The sequence below is a fragment of the Artibeus jamaicensis genome, unplaced genomic scaffold, assembly GCF_021234435.1.
Source record: "Artibeus jamaicensis isolate MK-2021 breed Jamaican fruit bat unplaced genomic scaffold, CSHL_Jam_final contig_793, whole genome shotgun sequence".
NCBI classification, from domain to species: domain Eukaryota; kingdom Metazoa; phylum Chordata; class Mammalia; order Chiroptera; family Phyllostomidae; genus Artibeus; species Artibeus jamaicensis.
In genome coordinates, this window is record NW_026521975.1 from 11562737 (window position 1) to 11581196 (window position 18460).

At 41.6% G+C, this 18460-nt stretch overlaps 2 protein-coding genes across 2 annotated transcripts in view; both read left to right on the plus strand.

The window, feature by feature from the left end:
- The first annotated feature begins 467 nt into the window (after nt 1-467).
- OSBPL11 (oxysterol binding protein like 11) overlaps nt 468-18460 on the plus strand; it is a 100439-nt gene continuing 82446 nt past the window's right edge. The window contains exon 1 of the mRNA XM_037131985.2: nt 468-1352. Coding sequence (XP_036987880.2) covers nt 1156-1352 — 197 coding nt within the window. The 5' untranslated portion in view covers nt 468-1155. The remainder of the gene's footprint in view (nt 1353-18460) is intronic.
- Nucleotides 16941-18190, plus strand: LOC119039304 (protein S100-P-like). Its single transcript, XM_037132000.2, has one exon. The coding sequence runs from the start codon at nt 17046-17048 to the stop codon at nt 17316-17318; it is 273 nt and encodes a 90-aa protein (XP_036987895.2). The 5' UTR covers nt 16941-17045; the 3' UTR covers nt 17319-18190.

Consider the following 18460-nt stretch of genomic DNA (forward strand, 5'->3'; position numbering starts at 1 on the left):
CTCTAATATTTGTAACAGTTTCTTATTCATTTATAACTTATTTGGCTCATTTCGGTGTCATGCATTTGTTGAAAAATTGCTAAAATGTTTCTTTTTTGCAATTTCTGATGGAAAAGACATTATTTCTCTAGCCCTTCTTCCCAAAAGGCCTGCAATGAACCCTTGAATGGAAGGACAAAACCTGGTTAGGTAGGCCAGAAGTCACCCCAGGAGAGCACTATCTCCAACCACTCCTTTATTTCTCCCTCACTGGCTGTCCCACCTCCTCCTCCCTCCCTCCGCCTCACCCTCCTTCTAGGGTTTTCTCCACAAGCCACCCACAACCACCCCTCAGAAGCTCCACCTCCGCCAGCCCCGCGAGCCCTGCTCCAAGATGGCGCCAGGAGCTTCAGCTCTAGAGGAAGTGAGCTCACGCTACTCCGGAAGGGAAGGCGGGGGTGACCCACCTTGGGGCTGTGGGTGGGGCAGCGGCCGGGGCAGTGGTGTTCACATTGGGGGCTGGAGAGAGGACAAGGAACTCGCTGGTGTCTACGAACCCAGCCGAGGTCCCAGGACCGTGGGTTTTGAAAGAAGTCGCCCAGAGCTGCTGGCGTTTGTTCAAAGGAAAGGCGGCCCTGGGAGCTGGTGTCCCGCCCCCGGAGGCCTCCTCCCCGGACCCTCCTACTGGGCTGCGTGTGGGCGGCCCCAGCTCTGTCTCCGGGGCTGCGGCGGGAACGGCAGAGCTGGCCGGACCTGACCATCTCCTGAGGACCTGCTGGAGAAGGATTTCGGCGGGTTAGTCCGTCAGCGTAGAGGTCAGGCCGCTGATCCCCGTCCGTGGTTCTCCGTCTTTCGCCCAGCCCTTTTGGCAAGAGTCCCCGACCTCCCCGAATTGCTTCTGTTTCTCCTTCGAGTATGCCAGCAAATCTTTTAGCAGGGTGATTTTTCTTCCTGCTTTGCCAGGAGGAAGATACATATTTAAAGGATCGCTGCCCTCCTCACACCCCAACCCCTGTTCTCTAAAAGTTTTCCTTCATTGGGAAAGCTTCATTCCTTCTTTGGACTATCTGATGGTTCCCACCGAATGATTTAGCTCGTGAAATCACCTTTAGATCAGATCTTAAAAAGTATCACTCACAAAACGGCAAAGTTGTTCTCTCCGCCCAAGAAGGGCAAATGGACTTTGGAGTTAAGATGCAGGGGGGTGAACCAGTAGCAACCATGAAAGTCTCAGAGACGGAAGGAAAGCTGGAGAGTCTGGCCACAGCCCTGACCCCGAGCAAGAACAGCAGCAACAGCAGCTGTGGAGGTGGAATCAGTAGCAGCAGCAGCGGCAGCAGCCGCGGAGGCAGTGCAAAAGGCTGGCAGTACAGGTATGGCCCTTTCTCCAAGGTGATTTCCTGAGGTAGCGGTGGGGGTGAGTATGCTGGAGTCTGCGTTCCTGCAGCTGTTGAATGGTAAAGTTTATTCACTGACTTCCAGAAGCAACTAATTTCATTTGGGCCTGGAATCACAACTTTCATTAGCAAGATTTTAATTCATTCATTCGGCCGCTCAACAGGTATTTATTGAGGCCTATTGGAGAATATATAAATGTATCCTTGAACTTCCTATGCAACCCTAGAGTCACTCCTTCCTCTGATTTAATTCTGTACTCACTTCTGTTTTGTATGTGTGTGTAGCAATTTGTTTACAAGACTGCCTTCTGGGCGTGACTGTGAGGGCAGGGGCTGTTTAACTCAGGTGTCTTCAGAAGCTAGCAAATACTAGGTGCTCAAAACGTGTTTGTCACGTGCTTGAATGAAATAATTGAATCAGAAAGAATTTTGCCCTCCCGGTGTTTGTAACTTGGAAGGGGAGGAGTACACAGATAGTTTAAATACAGAGGTACATATGCTAGTGCCTTGAGTACCTTGAGTTATCAGGCCACTTAAAAGCTGTCTTGATGAGAAATTCTGCATTTGTTAATTTTCATTAATACAAATGAAAAACAAGGAGCTGGAGGAGAGTTCTGGAGAAGCAACAGTGGTTTTGTTATGTAAAATACAGAGGGATATACCCTTCAAGAATCTTAAGAATGAAGGAAATTAGGATATCCCATGGTATTGGAACTAAAGGGATGAATTCTTAAGTTTGCCTGATTCTAGTCCTTTTCAGCCCTTGTGCTGCTTGTAGTTGTGAAATTTGTGTGCAACTTAAGAGAGATTAAAGCCAGGATTTTGTGAAGGATATACACTTATCATGAATAATATCTATGAATGTGAACTATGCATGACTACATTAACATACAGAACAAAAGTGTAGGTTATAATACTTTTATTGGTAAATGATTGTATGACATGAAAGTATATTTGGTTACTGTGAGGAATCGGCATGTTGTGATTTAAGACTAACCATATAAAATTACCAATTACTTAGCAGGGATATTTTGACATGGCTTAAAGCAAGATAAAGTAATATTCCATGTAGTCAGAGATCAATTTTCTGGCTTCCTCAGCTCTTTGAAACCCAGTCTCAACTGAATGGAAAGTGAAACAAGTTTCTTAGAAGTACTGGGGAGAGTTGTCTTAAAGCCATGCACTTTACTCCTGTACTTTCATTCAGAGTCCTACTACTCCTTATTTAGGGTATTACTTAACGGTTATATAATTTTCAAACCAGAATCTATTGGAAGCACAAATGAAAAAGGTTATCATGGGAAATGTAACAGAGGAAATGTCATCTGACAATCTGGGACAGTCAAAGATTTGAAAAAGTAATACACAGGCTCAGCTATATTACTTCCTAGTACAAAAATCATGGTCACAGTGACCTTCAGTCATCCAGTAAAGCACACTCTGTTTAAGAAGGTAGAGAAATGTATGAAACAGTGGCGAATAATTGCAAAGAAAATAGCTAAACTTAAGAGAAAAAAAGATGCTATGTGTCTGGAAAATTCAGTTATGTGGAACTCTTCCTCAAGGATGCAAATAAATAAGGCATTACTGCATTTACATACTGATATATATTTTTATTTTCTTGAGGTTTGTCTAAGGCTATCCTTCAACCTAACACTCAGTCTAATTTATCTCTTAGAGGGGGAAGAGATAAATTATCCTCTAGGATGAGCAATTTTCTCCATTGTACTGTGTTGCTCCCTCTTCGCTGGCTTCTTTATCTCTGAGGCTCGGGGTCTCTAGACTTTAAAAAACAACAATAATAAAAACACAAGAACGCCCCCCCCCCCTCTAAAGAAAATAAATAATAAAATATTTGAAAAAAACCCCTTAAAAAAAGATATAATAAACTTTAAAAAAAAAAACTAATTCTTTCCTTTAAAAAGCAGTTGGTACTCACTGCCTCCAGTTCTCTGAACCTCATCTATTGCTCAACCCATGACAGTTGGCTCTGTTCTCACCAAAGATATGCACGCAAAACAAGGAATGTTTTTAGACTCTTAATACCAATTGATTTCTCTGTAAGTGTATCTGTTAGAATTCTTTTCTTGAAGTTTTTGATATTGCTTTCTTGATTTCTTTATTCCTTGTTTCTTTCTCAGTTTCTTTGCTTGGCTTTTGTCTTTAAAGTTTGGTATGACAGATACCTTATCTTCTTTTCTGATGTTACATGTTTTCTTTTTCTTATTCTGTTTCATGGTGTCAGCTCTTTTTGCAACTCAAGAGCCATATTATCCAGCTGCTTACCTGTAATTTGCTACTATCCCATTTTTAAAATGGAGATTTCAGGTTAGCTCATAAAGTAGTTGAAATTTAGTAAAGATTTCTCTGGTTTGACTTTGCAGATTAAGAAATTTAATTAGCATGTTTGCAAGGTTCATAAATATAACATCTACCATTACTTGGTACCTTTTCTTAGCGGAATAATATTCTGTTATATGACTATATCACATTTTACTTATCCATTCATCAACTGATAGACATTTGGGATGTTTCCATTTTATGGCTATTATGAATAATGCTATGAACATTTGTGTTCAAGTTTGTGTGGGAATATGTTTTCATTTCTCTTGAGTATATAGCAGGTCTTTGAATAATGCCATTTTGTTATAATGTTAATGAGATGCTGTAGGAACTTAACTTTTGTTTATATCAGTTAGCCTATAGTGAATTGGTTTGGTCATAAACTTCATTTTGCCTAGAGTTGCAGAACTTACGGATGACATTAAGTGAGGACTTACTATATACCTAGGAGGGAATTGTTGGGTATACAGTAAATCCTCTGTGTTTGACTCTAGGCTTAACTTTTTGAGGAATTGCCAGCCTGATTTTTTACATTCTCACCAGTGATGAATGAGGACTTAATTTTTTCAAATTCTCAGGAACACTTGTTATTGTCTGTCTTTTTGTTTTAGCCATCTTTGCGGTGTCGAAGTATATCTCATTGTGGTTTTCATTTGCATTTCATTGATGGCTAATAAGGTTGAGCTCTGGTCATTTGTTTATCTTCTTTGAGGAAATGTTTATTCAGATCCTTTGCCCATTTTTAAATTTAGTTATTTTTTTATTATTGAGTTTTAAGAGTTCTTTATGCATTCTGGGTACAGTTCTCTTTTCAGCTATATGATTTGCAAATATTTTCCCCCATTCAATGGTATATCTTTTCACTTTCTTTTTTTTTTTTTTTTAAAGATTTTATTTATTTATCTTTAGAGGGGAAGGGAAGGAGAGAGGGAGAGAAACATCAATGTATGGTTGCCTTTCGTGCGTCCCCTGCTGGGAACTGGCCTGCAGGGAACAGGCCTGCAACCCAGACATGTGCCCTGACTGGGAATCGAACCTCGATTGTCTGGTTTGCAGGCCCGCGCTCAATCCACTGAGCTACACCAGCCAGGGCTCTTTTCACTTTCTTGATATTATTGTTTGTAGCACAAAAGTTTAAATTTTTCTTTTTTTTCCTTTTGTTTGTACTCGATGTCACATCTCAGAAACTATTGCCTAGTCCAAGGTCACAAAGACTTATAGAAATGTTTTAATTTAAGAGTTTTATATTTTAACACTTATATTTAGATCTCTGATCCATTGAGTTAACTTTATGATTAATCGTATTTTTTCTTTTGTGAAATATCTGCTGTTATTTTCTGTTAGTATTTGTTAATAAACTTAATGTTTATTTTTCCAATTTACATATTATTATCTTTAAATGTCAGTATTTCTTTAAAAATATTTTGTTGGAATATTTTTGTCTTGAATAGGTAAAAGAGTGAAGTGTTTACCTTATATACTTGTCTCAGCCACCTAGTTTCCCTCCCTGGAAACACTGTTTTTTTTATTAATTTGTTCATTATAAGTCCAGAAAAAATTATATTCTTTATATAATAAATATATAATTTCATAGGCTATATTTTAATTTTGTATGGTTAAATTCTTTGTCAAACTTGCTACAAAGATTTTCCTAGTCTTTATATTTTAATTTATTACATATTTTCAGGCATATAAAAAACTTTTGTAAGTTAGTACTGTTACTCTTTTTTTCTTTCACTTCTACTTATAGAAAGTTATTTTTATAAATACGTATTTTCATGTAGTTTTAAAATTATTTGGGCCCTGGCTGATGTGGCTCAGTGGTGGAGTGCCGGCCTGCAAATCGAAGGGTAGCTGGTTTGATCCCCAGTCAGGGCATACGCCTGGGTTGTAGGCCAGGTCCCCAGTATGGGGTGCGTGAAAGTCAACCACACATTGATGTTTCTCTCCCTCTCTTTTTCCCTCCCTTCCCCTCTGTCTAAAAATAAATTAATCAGATCTTTTAAGAAATGACTTTGTTTTACATTTAATTTTTAAATCTGCCTGGAATATATAGATAGTATGTTATCTCTTACTTTGCTATGAAGTACTCCTACATTTAATGTATTGAAAAAATACATTTTTTTATCTCAGCATCTGTGGGTCAGGAATCTTGGTGCAGCTTAGCCAGGTTCCCTGGCTTTGGGTCTTTCACAAGGCTACAGTCATCTTGAGGCTCAACTGGGAAGGAGCCACTTCCTGGCTCACTCATGTGGCTCTTGGCAAAAATCAGTTATTTTTGTCTGCTGGACAAAGACCACATTTCCTCATGAACTGACTGCTAGTGGCTTCCTTTGGTTCCTGGCCCATGGGCTGCTCCACAGAGCAGCTTACTTACTACTTGGCGGCCTGATTCCTCAGAGAGAGGAAATAAGAAGGCAAGAGAGTACTAGCAATACTGAAGTCATGAAGTCTTTTCTGACCAAAGCATGGAAGTGAAGTCACATCACTTTGCACTATTCATTAGAAGCAAGTGGTGAGGTTCGTCCCACACGAGTGTAAATACCAGCAGGTTGAGATCATTGGAAGACATGCAAGTAGGTGCCTATTACAGATGTTAATGTAAAGATACTTTTCACGGGTGTCCAACTTTTTGGCATCTCTGGGCCATACTGGAAGAAAAAGAGTTGTCTTGGGTCACACATTAAATACATTGTGACACATAATCACAAGAAAATCTCATATTGTTTTAAGTAAATTTATGATCTTGTGTTGGACTGCGTTCATATCCACCCCGGGCGGCAATCTTAATCTAAAGTTTAGATTGTCATCTGTTGTTGAGATAGATTTGACAGGCAATAGGAAATTTGTTTCTGAAGTTAAAGTTTGGGACCAAATTTGCTGCTTGGGAAATAAGAGGACTTATAAGGGGACTTAACTGTTTATCAGTTGCACGTTGACCTAGATATGAGGTAATAAAGGGAAGGTGTCAGTAGGCTGGAAAAGAAGGAAATGGTGTTGATTTTCAACCGGTGTGCCACAAGAGTTTTTAAAACGTGCAATACCTGACTATTTATTTAGGGGCTCTGACTTCTTTTTCCTTAGATTGTCAAAAAAAAATGACAACAGCAATATAATAATAGCCATGCAGTAGAAATGAATCAGTTATACCTATTTTTTTGGTCAGATTGGCAACAAATATATTTTTTTATGTGCCACAGAATTTTAGTAATTTATGTGTGTTGTGAGATGAAGAAGGTTGAAAATTGCTGCATTAGAGAAAAATTGATAGACATTGGTGATTGACTGGGTGGAGGGTGAGGATGAGATAAGGGAGTAAAATTGACCTCACCCATCCAGGTTTGAAACTTTGGAAAGTAAAGGAAGAAAAGATTTAGGGAGTCAAATGATATGTTTGATTTTAGGTTTGTTGAGCTTAAGTTGCAAAAATGGTTAAGTGGCATATATATTGGTACTTTAGACACACAGGGCATTAGAAGTGTGGATCATCCCCTTTGTAGTATCTAGGATGTTTTCACTTCTATCATCACATTTACTTAAAAAAAAATTCTCACCTCAGATATGTATAGTGATTTTAGAGAAAGAGAAAGGGAGAGAGAGAGAATAAAAACACTGATGTGAGAGAGGAACAACTATTGGTTGCCGCCCACACATGCGCCAACTGGGGACTGAAATTGCAACCCAGGTATGTGCCCTGACTGGGAATCGAACACGCTCCAACCAACTGAGCCACCTGGCCAGGGTTATTACCACATTTAAACCTCACAACAGTTCTTTAGGGCATTGTTATACTCGTTTTACAGTTGAGGAAATGGAAGTCAAAATGAGTTGGCCAAATTACAGAGCCAGTAAATAAATAGAAAAACTTTTATCCTTAGGTACTTATTTTCATAGAGGTATTAAAAGTAGGTAAGTTCTCTAAAGGAATGAATAATTATTGATAATTAGTTTAGGTCATGGTGGTTTCATCATTTACTAGTATTCTGACACACGCGGCAAATATTTTTGAGCTTCTGTCGTGTGTGGAACCTTCTGAAGCCCAAATTAATGTGCATACTCAGAGCAGAAAAATAAGTAGGAACCTCAATGCTTATTTTGGGAGGATCATGAAAAAGAATCAGAAAATGGAAGAACTTCAGCTGCATTTGCAAAATTTATCATGATGACCTTTTTTAAAAACCAAACTGAGAAGTGAGTATATTAGCTTAATTAGCCTTAAATTTTATTCTTTTCAGAGTAATTGATACTTACATGATGTGATCTGCTCACCATGTAAGAGGAAAATGAATTTCTTAAAAAGTTTTTTTTCAATAAATATTTCTTAATTACTATATGCCAGGAACATTGCTAAATTCTGAGTCTAAAAATGGACAATGAAGTATTCAGTTTGGGGGGAGTACTTAAATTCTAATTGATTAAAGAACAAACTGTTATGTGAGTATAGAAGTTCAGGTAAAGTTTTCCAAAAGAAGCAGCCTCATCTTTTATTTATATATATATATAGATAGATAGATAGATAGATAGATAGATAGATAGATATAGATAACTGATTATACTATTACAGTTGTCCTGATTTTTCCTCTTTTGCCCCCCTCCACCCAGTACTCCCTATTCGCTCAGGCAGTCCTCCCTCCTTTGTTCTGGTCCATGGGTCATGTGTATAAGTTCTTTGGCTACTCCGTTTCCTATACTGTACATTACATCCCCATCCCCATAGCTATTCTGTAACTACCAATTTGCAATTCTTAATCTCCTCACCTCTTCTACAATTCCCCGCACACACACCCCCACCTAGCAACCATCAACATGATCTCTGCATCCATGATTCTGTCTCTGTTCTTTTTTAAATATATTTTATTGATTATGTTATTACAGCTGTCCCATTTTCCCCCTTCATTCCCCTCCACCCTGCACACCCTCTCCCTCCCACATTCCCCTCCTTTAGTTCATGTCTATGTGTCTTAAGTTTTTTAGCTTTTACATTTCCCATAGTATTCTTGCCCTCTCCCCTGTCTATTTTCTGCCTGCCATCTATGCTACTTATTCTCTGCACCTCCCCCCCCCACTCCCCTGTTGCAAACCCTCCATGTGATCTCCATTTCTGTGGTTCTGTTCCTGTTCTAGTTGTTTCCTTAGTTTGTTTTTATTTTAGATGTAGTTGTTAGTAATTGTGAGTTTGCTGTCATTTTCATATACATGTTTTTTTATCTTCTTTTTCTTGGGTAAGTCCCTTTAACATTATATAAAATTAGGGCTTGGTGATGATGAACTCCTTCAACTTGACCTTATCTGAGAAAGCACTTTATCTGCCCTTCCATTCTAAATGAAAGCTCTGCTGGATAGAGCAATCTTGGATGTAGGCCCTTGCCTTTCATGACTTGGAATACTTCATTCCAGACCCTTCTTGCCTGAAAAGTCTCTTTTGAGAAATCATATGACAGTCTGATGGGAACTCCTTAGTAGGTGGCTGTCCCCTTATCTCTTGCTGCTTCTAGAATTCTCTCCTTCATTTTAATCTTGGCTAATGTAATTACAATGTGCCTTGGTGTGTTCCTCCCTGGGTGCACCTTCTTTGGGACTCTCTGAGCTTCCTGGATTTCCTGGAAGTCTATTTCCTTTGCCACATTGGGGAAATTCTTCTTTATTACCTTCACATAACTTTTCTACTTGTTGCTGTTCCTCTTCCCCTTCTGGTACCCCTATAATTCGGATGTTGGAACGTTTAAAGATGTCCTGGATGTTCCTAAGCCTCTCCTCATTTTTTTGAATTCTTGTTTCTTCATTCTCTTCTGGTTGAATGTTTCTTCCTTCTGGTCCACTCCATGGATTTGAGTCCCAGTTTCCTTTCCATCACTATTGGTTCTCTGTGCATTTCCCTTCATTTCACTTAGTTTAGCCTTCATTTGTTCATCTGGTTTGTGAGTAAAATCAACCAGTTCTGTGAGCATCCTGATCACCAGTGTTTTGAACTGTGCATCTGATAGGTTGGCTATCTCTTTGTCGCTTAGAAGTATTGGCTCTGAGGCATTGAGCTGTTTTTCTCCTCCAGCCATAATGTTTTCGTCTGTTTGCACCTATTACGTATGAGGGGCAGAGCCTTAGGTGTTCACCAGGGTGGGGTGACCCAAATTGCTGGGTTATGATGCTGTGTGTGGGGGCGGAGTTCGAGAGGGGAAAAATGGTGCTTTGCTCTGCTCTCTGTTGCACTTCAGTCTCTTCCGCTGCTTTTCCCCAGCAAACTGGGCCTTTCTGGTGCTGATTCCCATGTGGCTGGGATTGTGTGCTTTCTAGGACCCTGTGGGTCTCTTCAATGAACTTTCCTGTGAGGGTGGGAGTCTCTCTCTGTGCCTCAACCTCCACAAGTATTTTCAATTGGTGTTTTGAGGCTTTATTTCCTGGAGCTAGGACCCTGAATTTCGAGATCTGTCTCATTCCCCAGTTATCTGTGCTCGAATGTGGGACCATTGCCCGGTTAGCCAGCCACCTTGTGCATGGTGCCCCGCTTCTCAATCACCACCTTGCTGGGTCTGCCCATTGCCACCCCATGCCCAGGGTCTGCCAGCCACCGTCTGGGTGCCCAGGGTCTGCCCAGTGCTGCCTTGCACACCCGGGGTGCCTTGCATGCCCGGTTTCACCGCTTCCTGTGCTGCGACCCCTCTCCGCTCAGCCGCCCAACTCCACCCTGCCTACTGGCCTGGCTGAATGTGTCTATTTTAACTCCTTGGTTGTTGGACTTCCATACAGTTCAATTTTCTTTCAGTTTTGGTTGTTACTTTGTTTCTGAATTGTCGTTGTCCTTATTTTGGTTGTTCAAGGAGGCACAGTATGTCTACCTGTGCTTCCATCTTGGCTGGAAGTGTCTGTCTCTGTTCTTGTTACCTTAGTTTGTTTTTAGATTTAATTGTTTATAGATATGTATTTATTGCCATTTATTGTTCATTGTTTTGATATTCTTTTTCTTAAATAAGTCCCTTCAACATTTTATATAATAATGGTTTGGTGATGATGAACTCCTTTATTTATTTTTTTTCTTGTCTGGGAAGCTGTTTATCTGCCTTCTGCTCTAAATGATATCTTTGGTGGGTAGAGCAGTCTTGGCTGTAGGTCCTTGCCTTTCATGATCTTGAATATTTCTTGAAATCCATTTTACCTTGCAGAGTTTCTTTTGAGAAATCAGCTGACAGTCTTATGGGAAGTCCCCTGTAGGTAACTTCTTTTTTCTTGCTGCTTTTGAGATTCTGTCTTTGTCTTTAACCTTTGGTATTTTAATTATGATGTGTCTCGGAGTGGGCCTCTTTGCATCCATCTTGTTTGGGAGACTCTGTGCTTCCTGGACTTGCATGTCTATTTCCTTCACCAAGTTAAGGAAGTTTTCTTTTATTATTTTTTTAAATAGGTTTTCAATTTCTTGCTCTTCCTCTTCTTTTTCTGGCTCCCCCTACAATGTGAATGTTGGGCCTCTTGAAGTTGTCCCAGAGGCTGATTATACTACCAAGATTTATGCCCTAATGTAGTAGGTGTCCTATAGGGTCCAGTGGCTTCTCCTATCACTCAAGCTGGATACTTGAGCTGCTCCCTTGGTGTGGGCTGAGTGCACCCTCCTTTTGTAGTTGAGCTTTGGCTGCTGTCTAGGCAGATCAGTGGGAGGGATCTACCCAGACCAGTCAGCTGCAAGGATTGGCTGTGACCACTGAGCACCAACCTCATCCCTCTGTGGAGGTTCAGCTGTGTGGGGGCAGGGTGGTGGTGCTCTGATGTGGTCTGTAGCTGTTCACTGGCTGTGCTGGCTCTGGGGTTTCCCAAGTGGTACAGGCCAAGGTCAGCCCCTACCTGTGTTTTTCCCAGGGCTATCCTGCCTGAGCTTTAAACCAGTCTGAGATGGCTGTTATTTGTGCTGAGTTTGGAGATTCCCAAGTGAAGCCAAGCTGTGAATCTGGGTTGGCTGTTGCTAGTGTCAGGCCTGGGGCTCACTGAGGCCAGCTGTTGCTTGTTTGAGAGGATTTAGGAAGTTGTGCAGTATGAGCCAAGACCAGCCTTACATATGGAAAAGCAGCTTAGGTGGGCCTGTAAGTTGGGTGGGATGAAGTATCTGGGGATCTCCAAGACCTATCAAACAGTGTTAGCCAGGGTGATGGAGTCTCAGATATGACACCAGATTGCTGGCTCTGTGGCTCTGTAGGGAAAGGGTTTAGAGAAGGGACAATGGCCTCTGCTTGCCTCAATGCCAGGCACTTCAGTTTCTCCCAGTATGCCACTGGTGCTGGAGCTCAGAGGGAGTGAGTCTGAGCAGGTGAGTCTGTGTGTGGGATCTTTAAAAGGAACTCTTTGGGGCTCCTGAAATTTCTTCCACTGACTCAATCCCTGCTGGGTTTTGCTGCCAGAAGATATGGGGATCCTGGGCTGGGAAGCCTGGTGTGAGACTGGAACTCCTTGCTATCCCTACTGAATTTTTGTCCACCACACATGGGTGTGGAACCAGCCCATTCTGCGTCTGTGCCCCTTCTACCAGTCTGGATGGATGTGGTGTCTTTAACTCGTAGTTGTCAGACTTCCATTCAACTCAATTTCTGACGGTTCTGAGTGATGGTTGTTCTGTATTTTAGTGGTAATTTTGATGTGGCTGTGTGAGGAGGTAAGTCATGTCTGTCCACGCTGCCCTCTTAACTGGAAGTCCAATGACATTAAATTTCTTAGTTCTAGAGTCTTGCTTCCTTTTTCATAGTAGATATTCAAAGTTTATAAAATGTGCATGTTTGTATTATTTTTATATTCTGCATGTGAGCTTTCAGAAAAATTTACAGATCTGCAAATCTGCCTCTTGTTTATTCAAGTGGACAGAAGAGAAGGAACTGAAAAGCATATTTGAGTATATTATAAGCCTGCTTTTTCTTATTTGGGTTCTGTGATGGCTAATTACCATGAACAAACTGGCAGGCCTTTTTTCCTCATTAGCAAATAGTTATGTATGTAGAAAGAATTTTTGTGGTCAAACCTTGTGTCTTCCACTCTAAATATTCTTTCAAAAGGAAAAGTAAATATTTACAAATGGAGGAAGGAAATCTGCCTAAATATAACCTAAGGTTTACTGTCCTCTGTTTTTTACCACTTGTTTTGAGAATAATTTGAAGAAGAAGTCTTAAGTATGTTTGCTTTTTTTTTTTTTTTTGTCTGTAGGGGTTAAGGAAAGTTGAATGTATACTTCTGTACCTAGTTTTTGTTTTCCTTCTCCTGAATCTGCTATAGACGCTAGTAAAAACAAAAGAATGACTATTTGTACACATGTAACTGAAAACTATAAAACACTGTTCCAAATTATTTTTTTTAGTTCTCAAATAAACTACATAGTTTAAGTCCCAGAGGTAAACATTCATCAAATAGACTTGTGGGAACTTTTGTCTTTTTAAAGTATTGTTTTTGCTTTTGAAAATAGTGGAAAATAGCTTTGATGTAAATCATATTGCCTTGAAGAGAAGGAACATCTTTGTTCTGTTTGAGTGAACATCTTCCACTAGGTAAGAATCTTCCCCTGTACTGCCTTTGTTTAGAAAAATGATTTGCATTCAGACTTAATCAGGTTAAAGTTAAAACTAAATTACATGTTTAAATAGTTACATTATTGTTTTGGCATTACAATCCCTGGGTTTTAGGACAATTTATAGAGCAATTTAGTTTGTTGGCGAAAGAATGGATTTTCTTTTTGTTTTATTGGGTGTCGTAACAAAGTATGTCTTCCCACTCAGTCCCTGAATTTGAGTTTTGGCTGCCTTTTCAGTTTACTTGCATTGTTATTCTTGAGGTTAGCTGGAAGGTCCCTCAGGGGATAAACTTAAGTTTGTGATTGCTACTGGCTATAGCTGAAAACTCCTAAGTCAGATGGATAGAAGGGAGAGAAAATGAGAAGGAACAAGAGGGAAAACAGGAAAAAAAAGAGCATAGCAAAGAGATAGACAGAGATGGACGGAGGTAGGCAGGAAAAGAAGGGAATGGAATGAAATGAAAATGTGATCTGCAAATCCAGGAGTTACAGATTTGGGGAGATACCCAACTGTAGTCTGAGAGAGAAAGAAAGCAACAAGAGCCCTGCCCAGCATGGCTCATTTGGTTGGGCATCGTCCCGCAAAGGTCATTGGTTCAGTTCCTGGTCAGGGCACCTGCCTGGGTTGTAAGCCAGCTTCCCAGTTGGGGCATGTGAGAGGGAACTGATATGTGTTTTTCTCCCTCTCTTTCTCCTTCCCTCCCCTTCTCTCTAAAAATAAATAAGTAAAATCTTAAAAGTAAAAGTGATGAGTTTATAAAGACAGAAAAGGTGTGGCTTTCAAAGGGATTACATCAATTATTCTGAAAGCTGTGATTGGTGCTGGCAAGCACACTTACACTATGCTATACATAATTAATTACTTAACGTCTATTGCCAGGGGAGAATTTATTTTTTAATAGAGAGTTCAGTGATGCAGAGCCAGTCCCAGGAACTGCATTGTTATGGAGTCATTTGGTTTAGCCCAGTTTAAATTCATTTTTCACATGAGGAAGGTGAGTTAGCTCAGCTTCGCAGGTGCTTCCAGGCTCTGTTTTAGATTGTTCTCTTGAAATATTGTCACCGAACAGAAATGGTGTTCTACTTCCCAGTGCCCATAGGCAAGCTCTGGAGACAGAAGTTTGGTAAAAAAGGAAAGAGGTCATTTATTCAAAAGCTACACAGTTTTGGACGAATGGCATGCTTCTGCCTCAGAGCCCCTCCTCTTCAGAACAGTCAGAGAAAAATAACCCTTCCACCCTCTGCCAGACCAATCCAAGGCTGCAACCCAGAGTTTCTTTTCCTATTTAAAAATACACTTTTTTGGTAAACTGCAGGCATTCACTGAGTTGGCCTTGAAGGTGCTCCATTTCTCTCCCCATCACTGTTGGGCCTCAGTTTGGAGTCTGTATGCATTCTACCTTCTTCTGCTCACTGCCCACTAACTTAGCACCTGCACGCCATCCCTCCAGCTGTTGGCTTGCTGGTGCATCCCTGTGCCAGGCTGAGCAGGATCACATGGCACTAGTTGCCTGCGCCTGCCACCACTTCTCAAGGCAGGGGTTAGGGGCCTGCCACCTAGCCACATGGCTTCCAGTACCTGCTGGTCCATGAGTGCTCCTGTCCCCCAACAGGGCCAGTGAAGGGGAAGAACTGCATGTTTCTCCCTACTTTTTGTTTAAATCTCCTGGCCCAAAATTCTGTGTCTCTGGAAGGGTCACACATTCCATGCTCCTTGGCACATCTCATCCTTTTCCCAGTCTACATTGGCAGGCCAGCACCTCCCCTGCCACCATGTTATGGTAGGTAATAAGAGGACTTTTCCCTCTGTCAGTCACCCTCTCCATCCTTGCACAGACTCCATGCAAGGCTTCTTCCTGCTGCATCTCTGCCCAGGGCAGGGAATCTGTTGTCACACGTTGTGCAGTGCCACACTGCCCGGCATTTCCTGCAACCCCTCCCTCACTCTGGGGAGTGCAGTCTCTCCTGTGCTGCCTTGGGACCTCTGTCCTCTCCCCAGCAATTTGGCCAGATCTTCCTGTATTAATACAGAAACTCCATTTTGTAGGTTTTCTTTCACTTTTCCCCCTTTTGATCAAGGTGTTTTCTTAGGAAGCATCAGTAGTCAATCATTAGGAAATAGCATTGGTCCATCTTTGAAAAAGCAGCAGTGATCCCTCATCACTGGGAGGCTCTTGTCTGGTATGTCATGTCCCATGTAGGAGGGAAATAAATCTGAGTGTGCAGTAAGAGAGCTATGGCCATATTTTAGCAATAAGGAGGCTTGCTGGGAGCAGAATTAAGTCACATATTCCTTGGATCAGTAGTTCTCTGTATAGGGTTTCTCAGTTGGATTTATTCATTGTAACATCTCTAGATAATGGGTTACTATTTCTTTAGAGTAAATCAGGTCTCCTTTAAGCAGTGCAGGTTCATACATTCCTTGATTTAATCTCATGGGTCTGTCAGTAATAATTTCAAAAGGAGACAGCCTGTTTTTGGCAAAGGAAGTAGAGTAATTTCAGGTTGAGTAATACCAAGGGAAGAGCTGTAGGTCAAGGCAGGTTAAAAGACTCTACAAGTTTTGCCAACTGAGTTTTGAGTTTTGATTAACCAGTTAGTCGCTTCTACAAGACCAGAGGACTGGGGGTGATAAACACAATGGAAATACTAAGTCAACCAGGTCTTATAAATGGACTGTGTAATTTGTCCTGTGAAGTGGAGCTCTGTGGGGACTCCCCAAGTCGTTCTTCTCTTCTAAGGGAAAGAGAAGAAGAACTCTTCTCTTTCTGGGGAAAGTTCTTTCTTCTGGGGAAAGCTCTTCTCTGGGAGTCTTTTATTTATTGTTGAGGCTATGGCTCTGATGACTGGGAATGTTTCCACCCAGTGAGAAAACATACAAATCATTCTAACACATTTGTATCCTTGAGAAGGGGGCAGACTTCAAAGGGACCCCAAGGCAAGGGCAGATGCCCCATACAGGTATGAAAGAGCTTTCCAGGGTAGTGCTTAGGCTAGATATGGCATTAATGGTGTACCAGCAAAGTTGTCTTTGGGAATGGCTTCCAGTAGTATTTTTTTTTTTTTTTGCCATAAAGCCATTTTGTAAGTGCTGGAACGAGTTAAGTCATGTGCATGTTATAATGTGTGTTTTTGAATGCAGTCAGGGAGGAGTGGTCAAACATTTTTGACATAGTGATAAGTTTCTTTTAGGGTCAAATTTACAGCCTTGTAACCATTTCTTTCTATGTTGTCAATCAGCTAAATGCTGTGCTTCCATAATATCTTCTTTTAAATCTCTAGTTACTTTAGCTGGTGGTGTAGGTGCTTCTATTGGGGGCTGAGATTGTTTTAATGCTTCTAACTTAGCAGCAGCAGCAGCCAAATGATTACCTCTACTTTCCTCAGTGTTTGCCATTGGATGTCCAGGGATTTTTATGATTGCTAAAGATTTAAGTAATTGGATAGCCTCTATGAGTTCTAAAACATAAGAACTAATTTTTATCTTTTGTCTGGAAGATCTCAGGAATCCTCTCTGTTTCCAGAGCATACCAGAGTCACGGGCACCACCAAAGATATACCTATTGTCAGAATAAATGTTAGGTGTCTTTGGCGGGATTGCAAGCATAGAGCAGAAGTTGCCTGAGGACTGTCTTTAGTGGTTTTATTTAGAGAGATGATTGTATGAGTAAATGCAATATAGGCCACTCACGCATGCTTGATAGTGGCCTATTTCATCCTTTAAAAAAAATTTAGGTCATTTTCTCAGTCATACCAGCCACCCCAAAGGACATGAACCCACAGCCAGCACTATGTTGAAACTGGAGATGGCTATGGCCTTGATCATCAAGGCCTTTGCCCCATACGTGGGCACAGATGGCACCGTGCAGAGCCTGAACAAGTGGGAGATGAGGGTGCTCCTGGAGAAGAAGCTGCCGGGCTTCCTGCAGAGTAGAAGGGACAAGGAGGCCATGGACAAACTGCTCAAGGACCTAGATGCCAATGGAGATACCACAGTAGACTTCAGCAAGTTCATAGTGTTTGTGGCTGGCATCACGTCTGCTTGTCACTCGTACTTCCAGTAGAAGGGACTCAACTGAGGCCCTGTAGACCCAGATTCCTGAAGAGGGCCCAGTGAGCAGGGCCCTGGCTTCCAGAAAGCTCTAGGCAGCAATTATTTCCCTGGGCTGAGTGAGCTGATAGCTGTCTGATTAATAAAATACATTCATTAATTCATGAAGTGAAAAAAAGTTTATTTTAGAGAGAGAGGAAGGGAGACAGAGAGAAACAGTGGTTTGTCCCACTTATTTACTCACGCATTGGTGGTTTCTTATATGTCTTCTGACTGGGATTGAACTTGCAACGTTTGAGGATCAGGATGACGCTAACCAAATGAGCTACCTGGCCAGGGCCTATTTTATCTCTTACGTAAGAATCATCAGTAAAGCAAACTAATCAACATTTTAAAGAGGTGTTTCCTGTAAATCAGTTCAGGGAGTTAGTATTCAGTCTGTTCATGTCAGGCAGTCATGAGGGATTTCCTCAGAGGGAAGAGAGTAGCAGGGCTCAGAGTATTACAGTGAGCAATAGTCATATTACATGAAGACAATAAAGAATTTTGTAGGGGGGTTAGTCTTTTAGCAGATAGTTCCCATGAGGCATATAAGAGTTATTGGAGAGCCCATTATTATATTCCTTTCTACCTATTAAAGTAAATTAGCGGACTTCCATTAAGATGGAGGCGTAGGTGGAAGCACTGCGCCTTCTCGCACAACTAAGTTTAAAAACAATAAAGTTTTAGCGACAAAAACACAGCCAAACCACAGAAAATTAAACTACACGGAAGTCTGACAACAAGGAACCCTTCAGCCAAACTGGTAAGAGGGGCAGAGCCAGCAGCAGAGCCGGGTCGGGCAGGAAAGATCCACCAGACCAACCCGGGCGTGCGACCCAGGCGCACCGGCAGCCGTGGGCAGATCCTAGGTGTGGAGAAGTGGGCAGACCCACTGAGGGCGCAAGGCAGTGGACCCACTGAGGGCTGATCGCGGTCACACATTCGCGAGCAGATAAACCTGTGAAGGACCTAGCAGTGAGACAGACCGAGCAGGCCCCAGCAGCAGGAAGCTGCAAAGGGAACCACCGTTGTCCCTCTCTGACCCCACCCCCACATACAGCATCACAAACCAGTGACCTGGGTGGCCCTGCCCTGGTGAATGTCGAAGGCTCC

Bases quoted from the DNA above. Each gene is read 5' to 3' on its own strand.
- LOC119039304 (XM_037132000.2), top strand. From the start codon at position 17,046: ATGTTGAAACTGGAGATGGCTATGGCCTTGATCATCAAGGCCTTTGCC.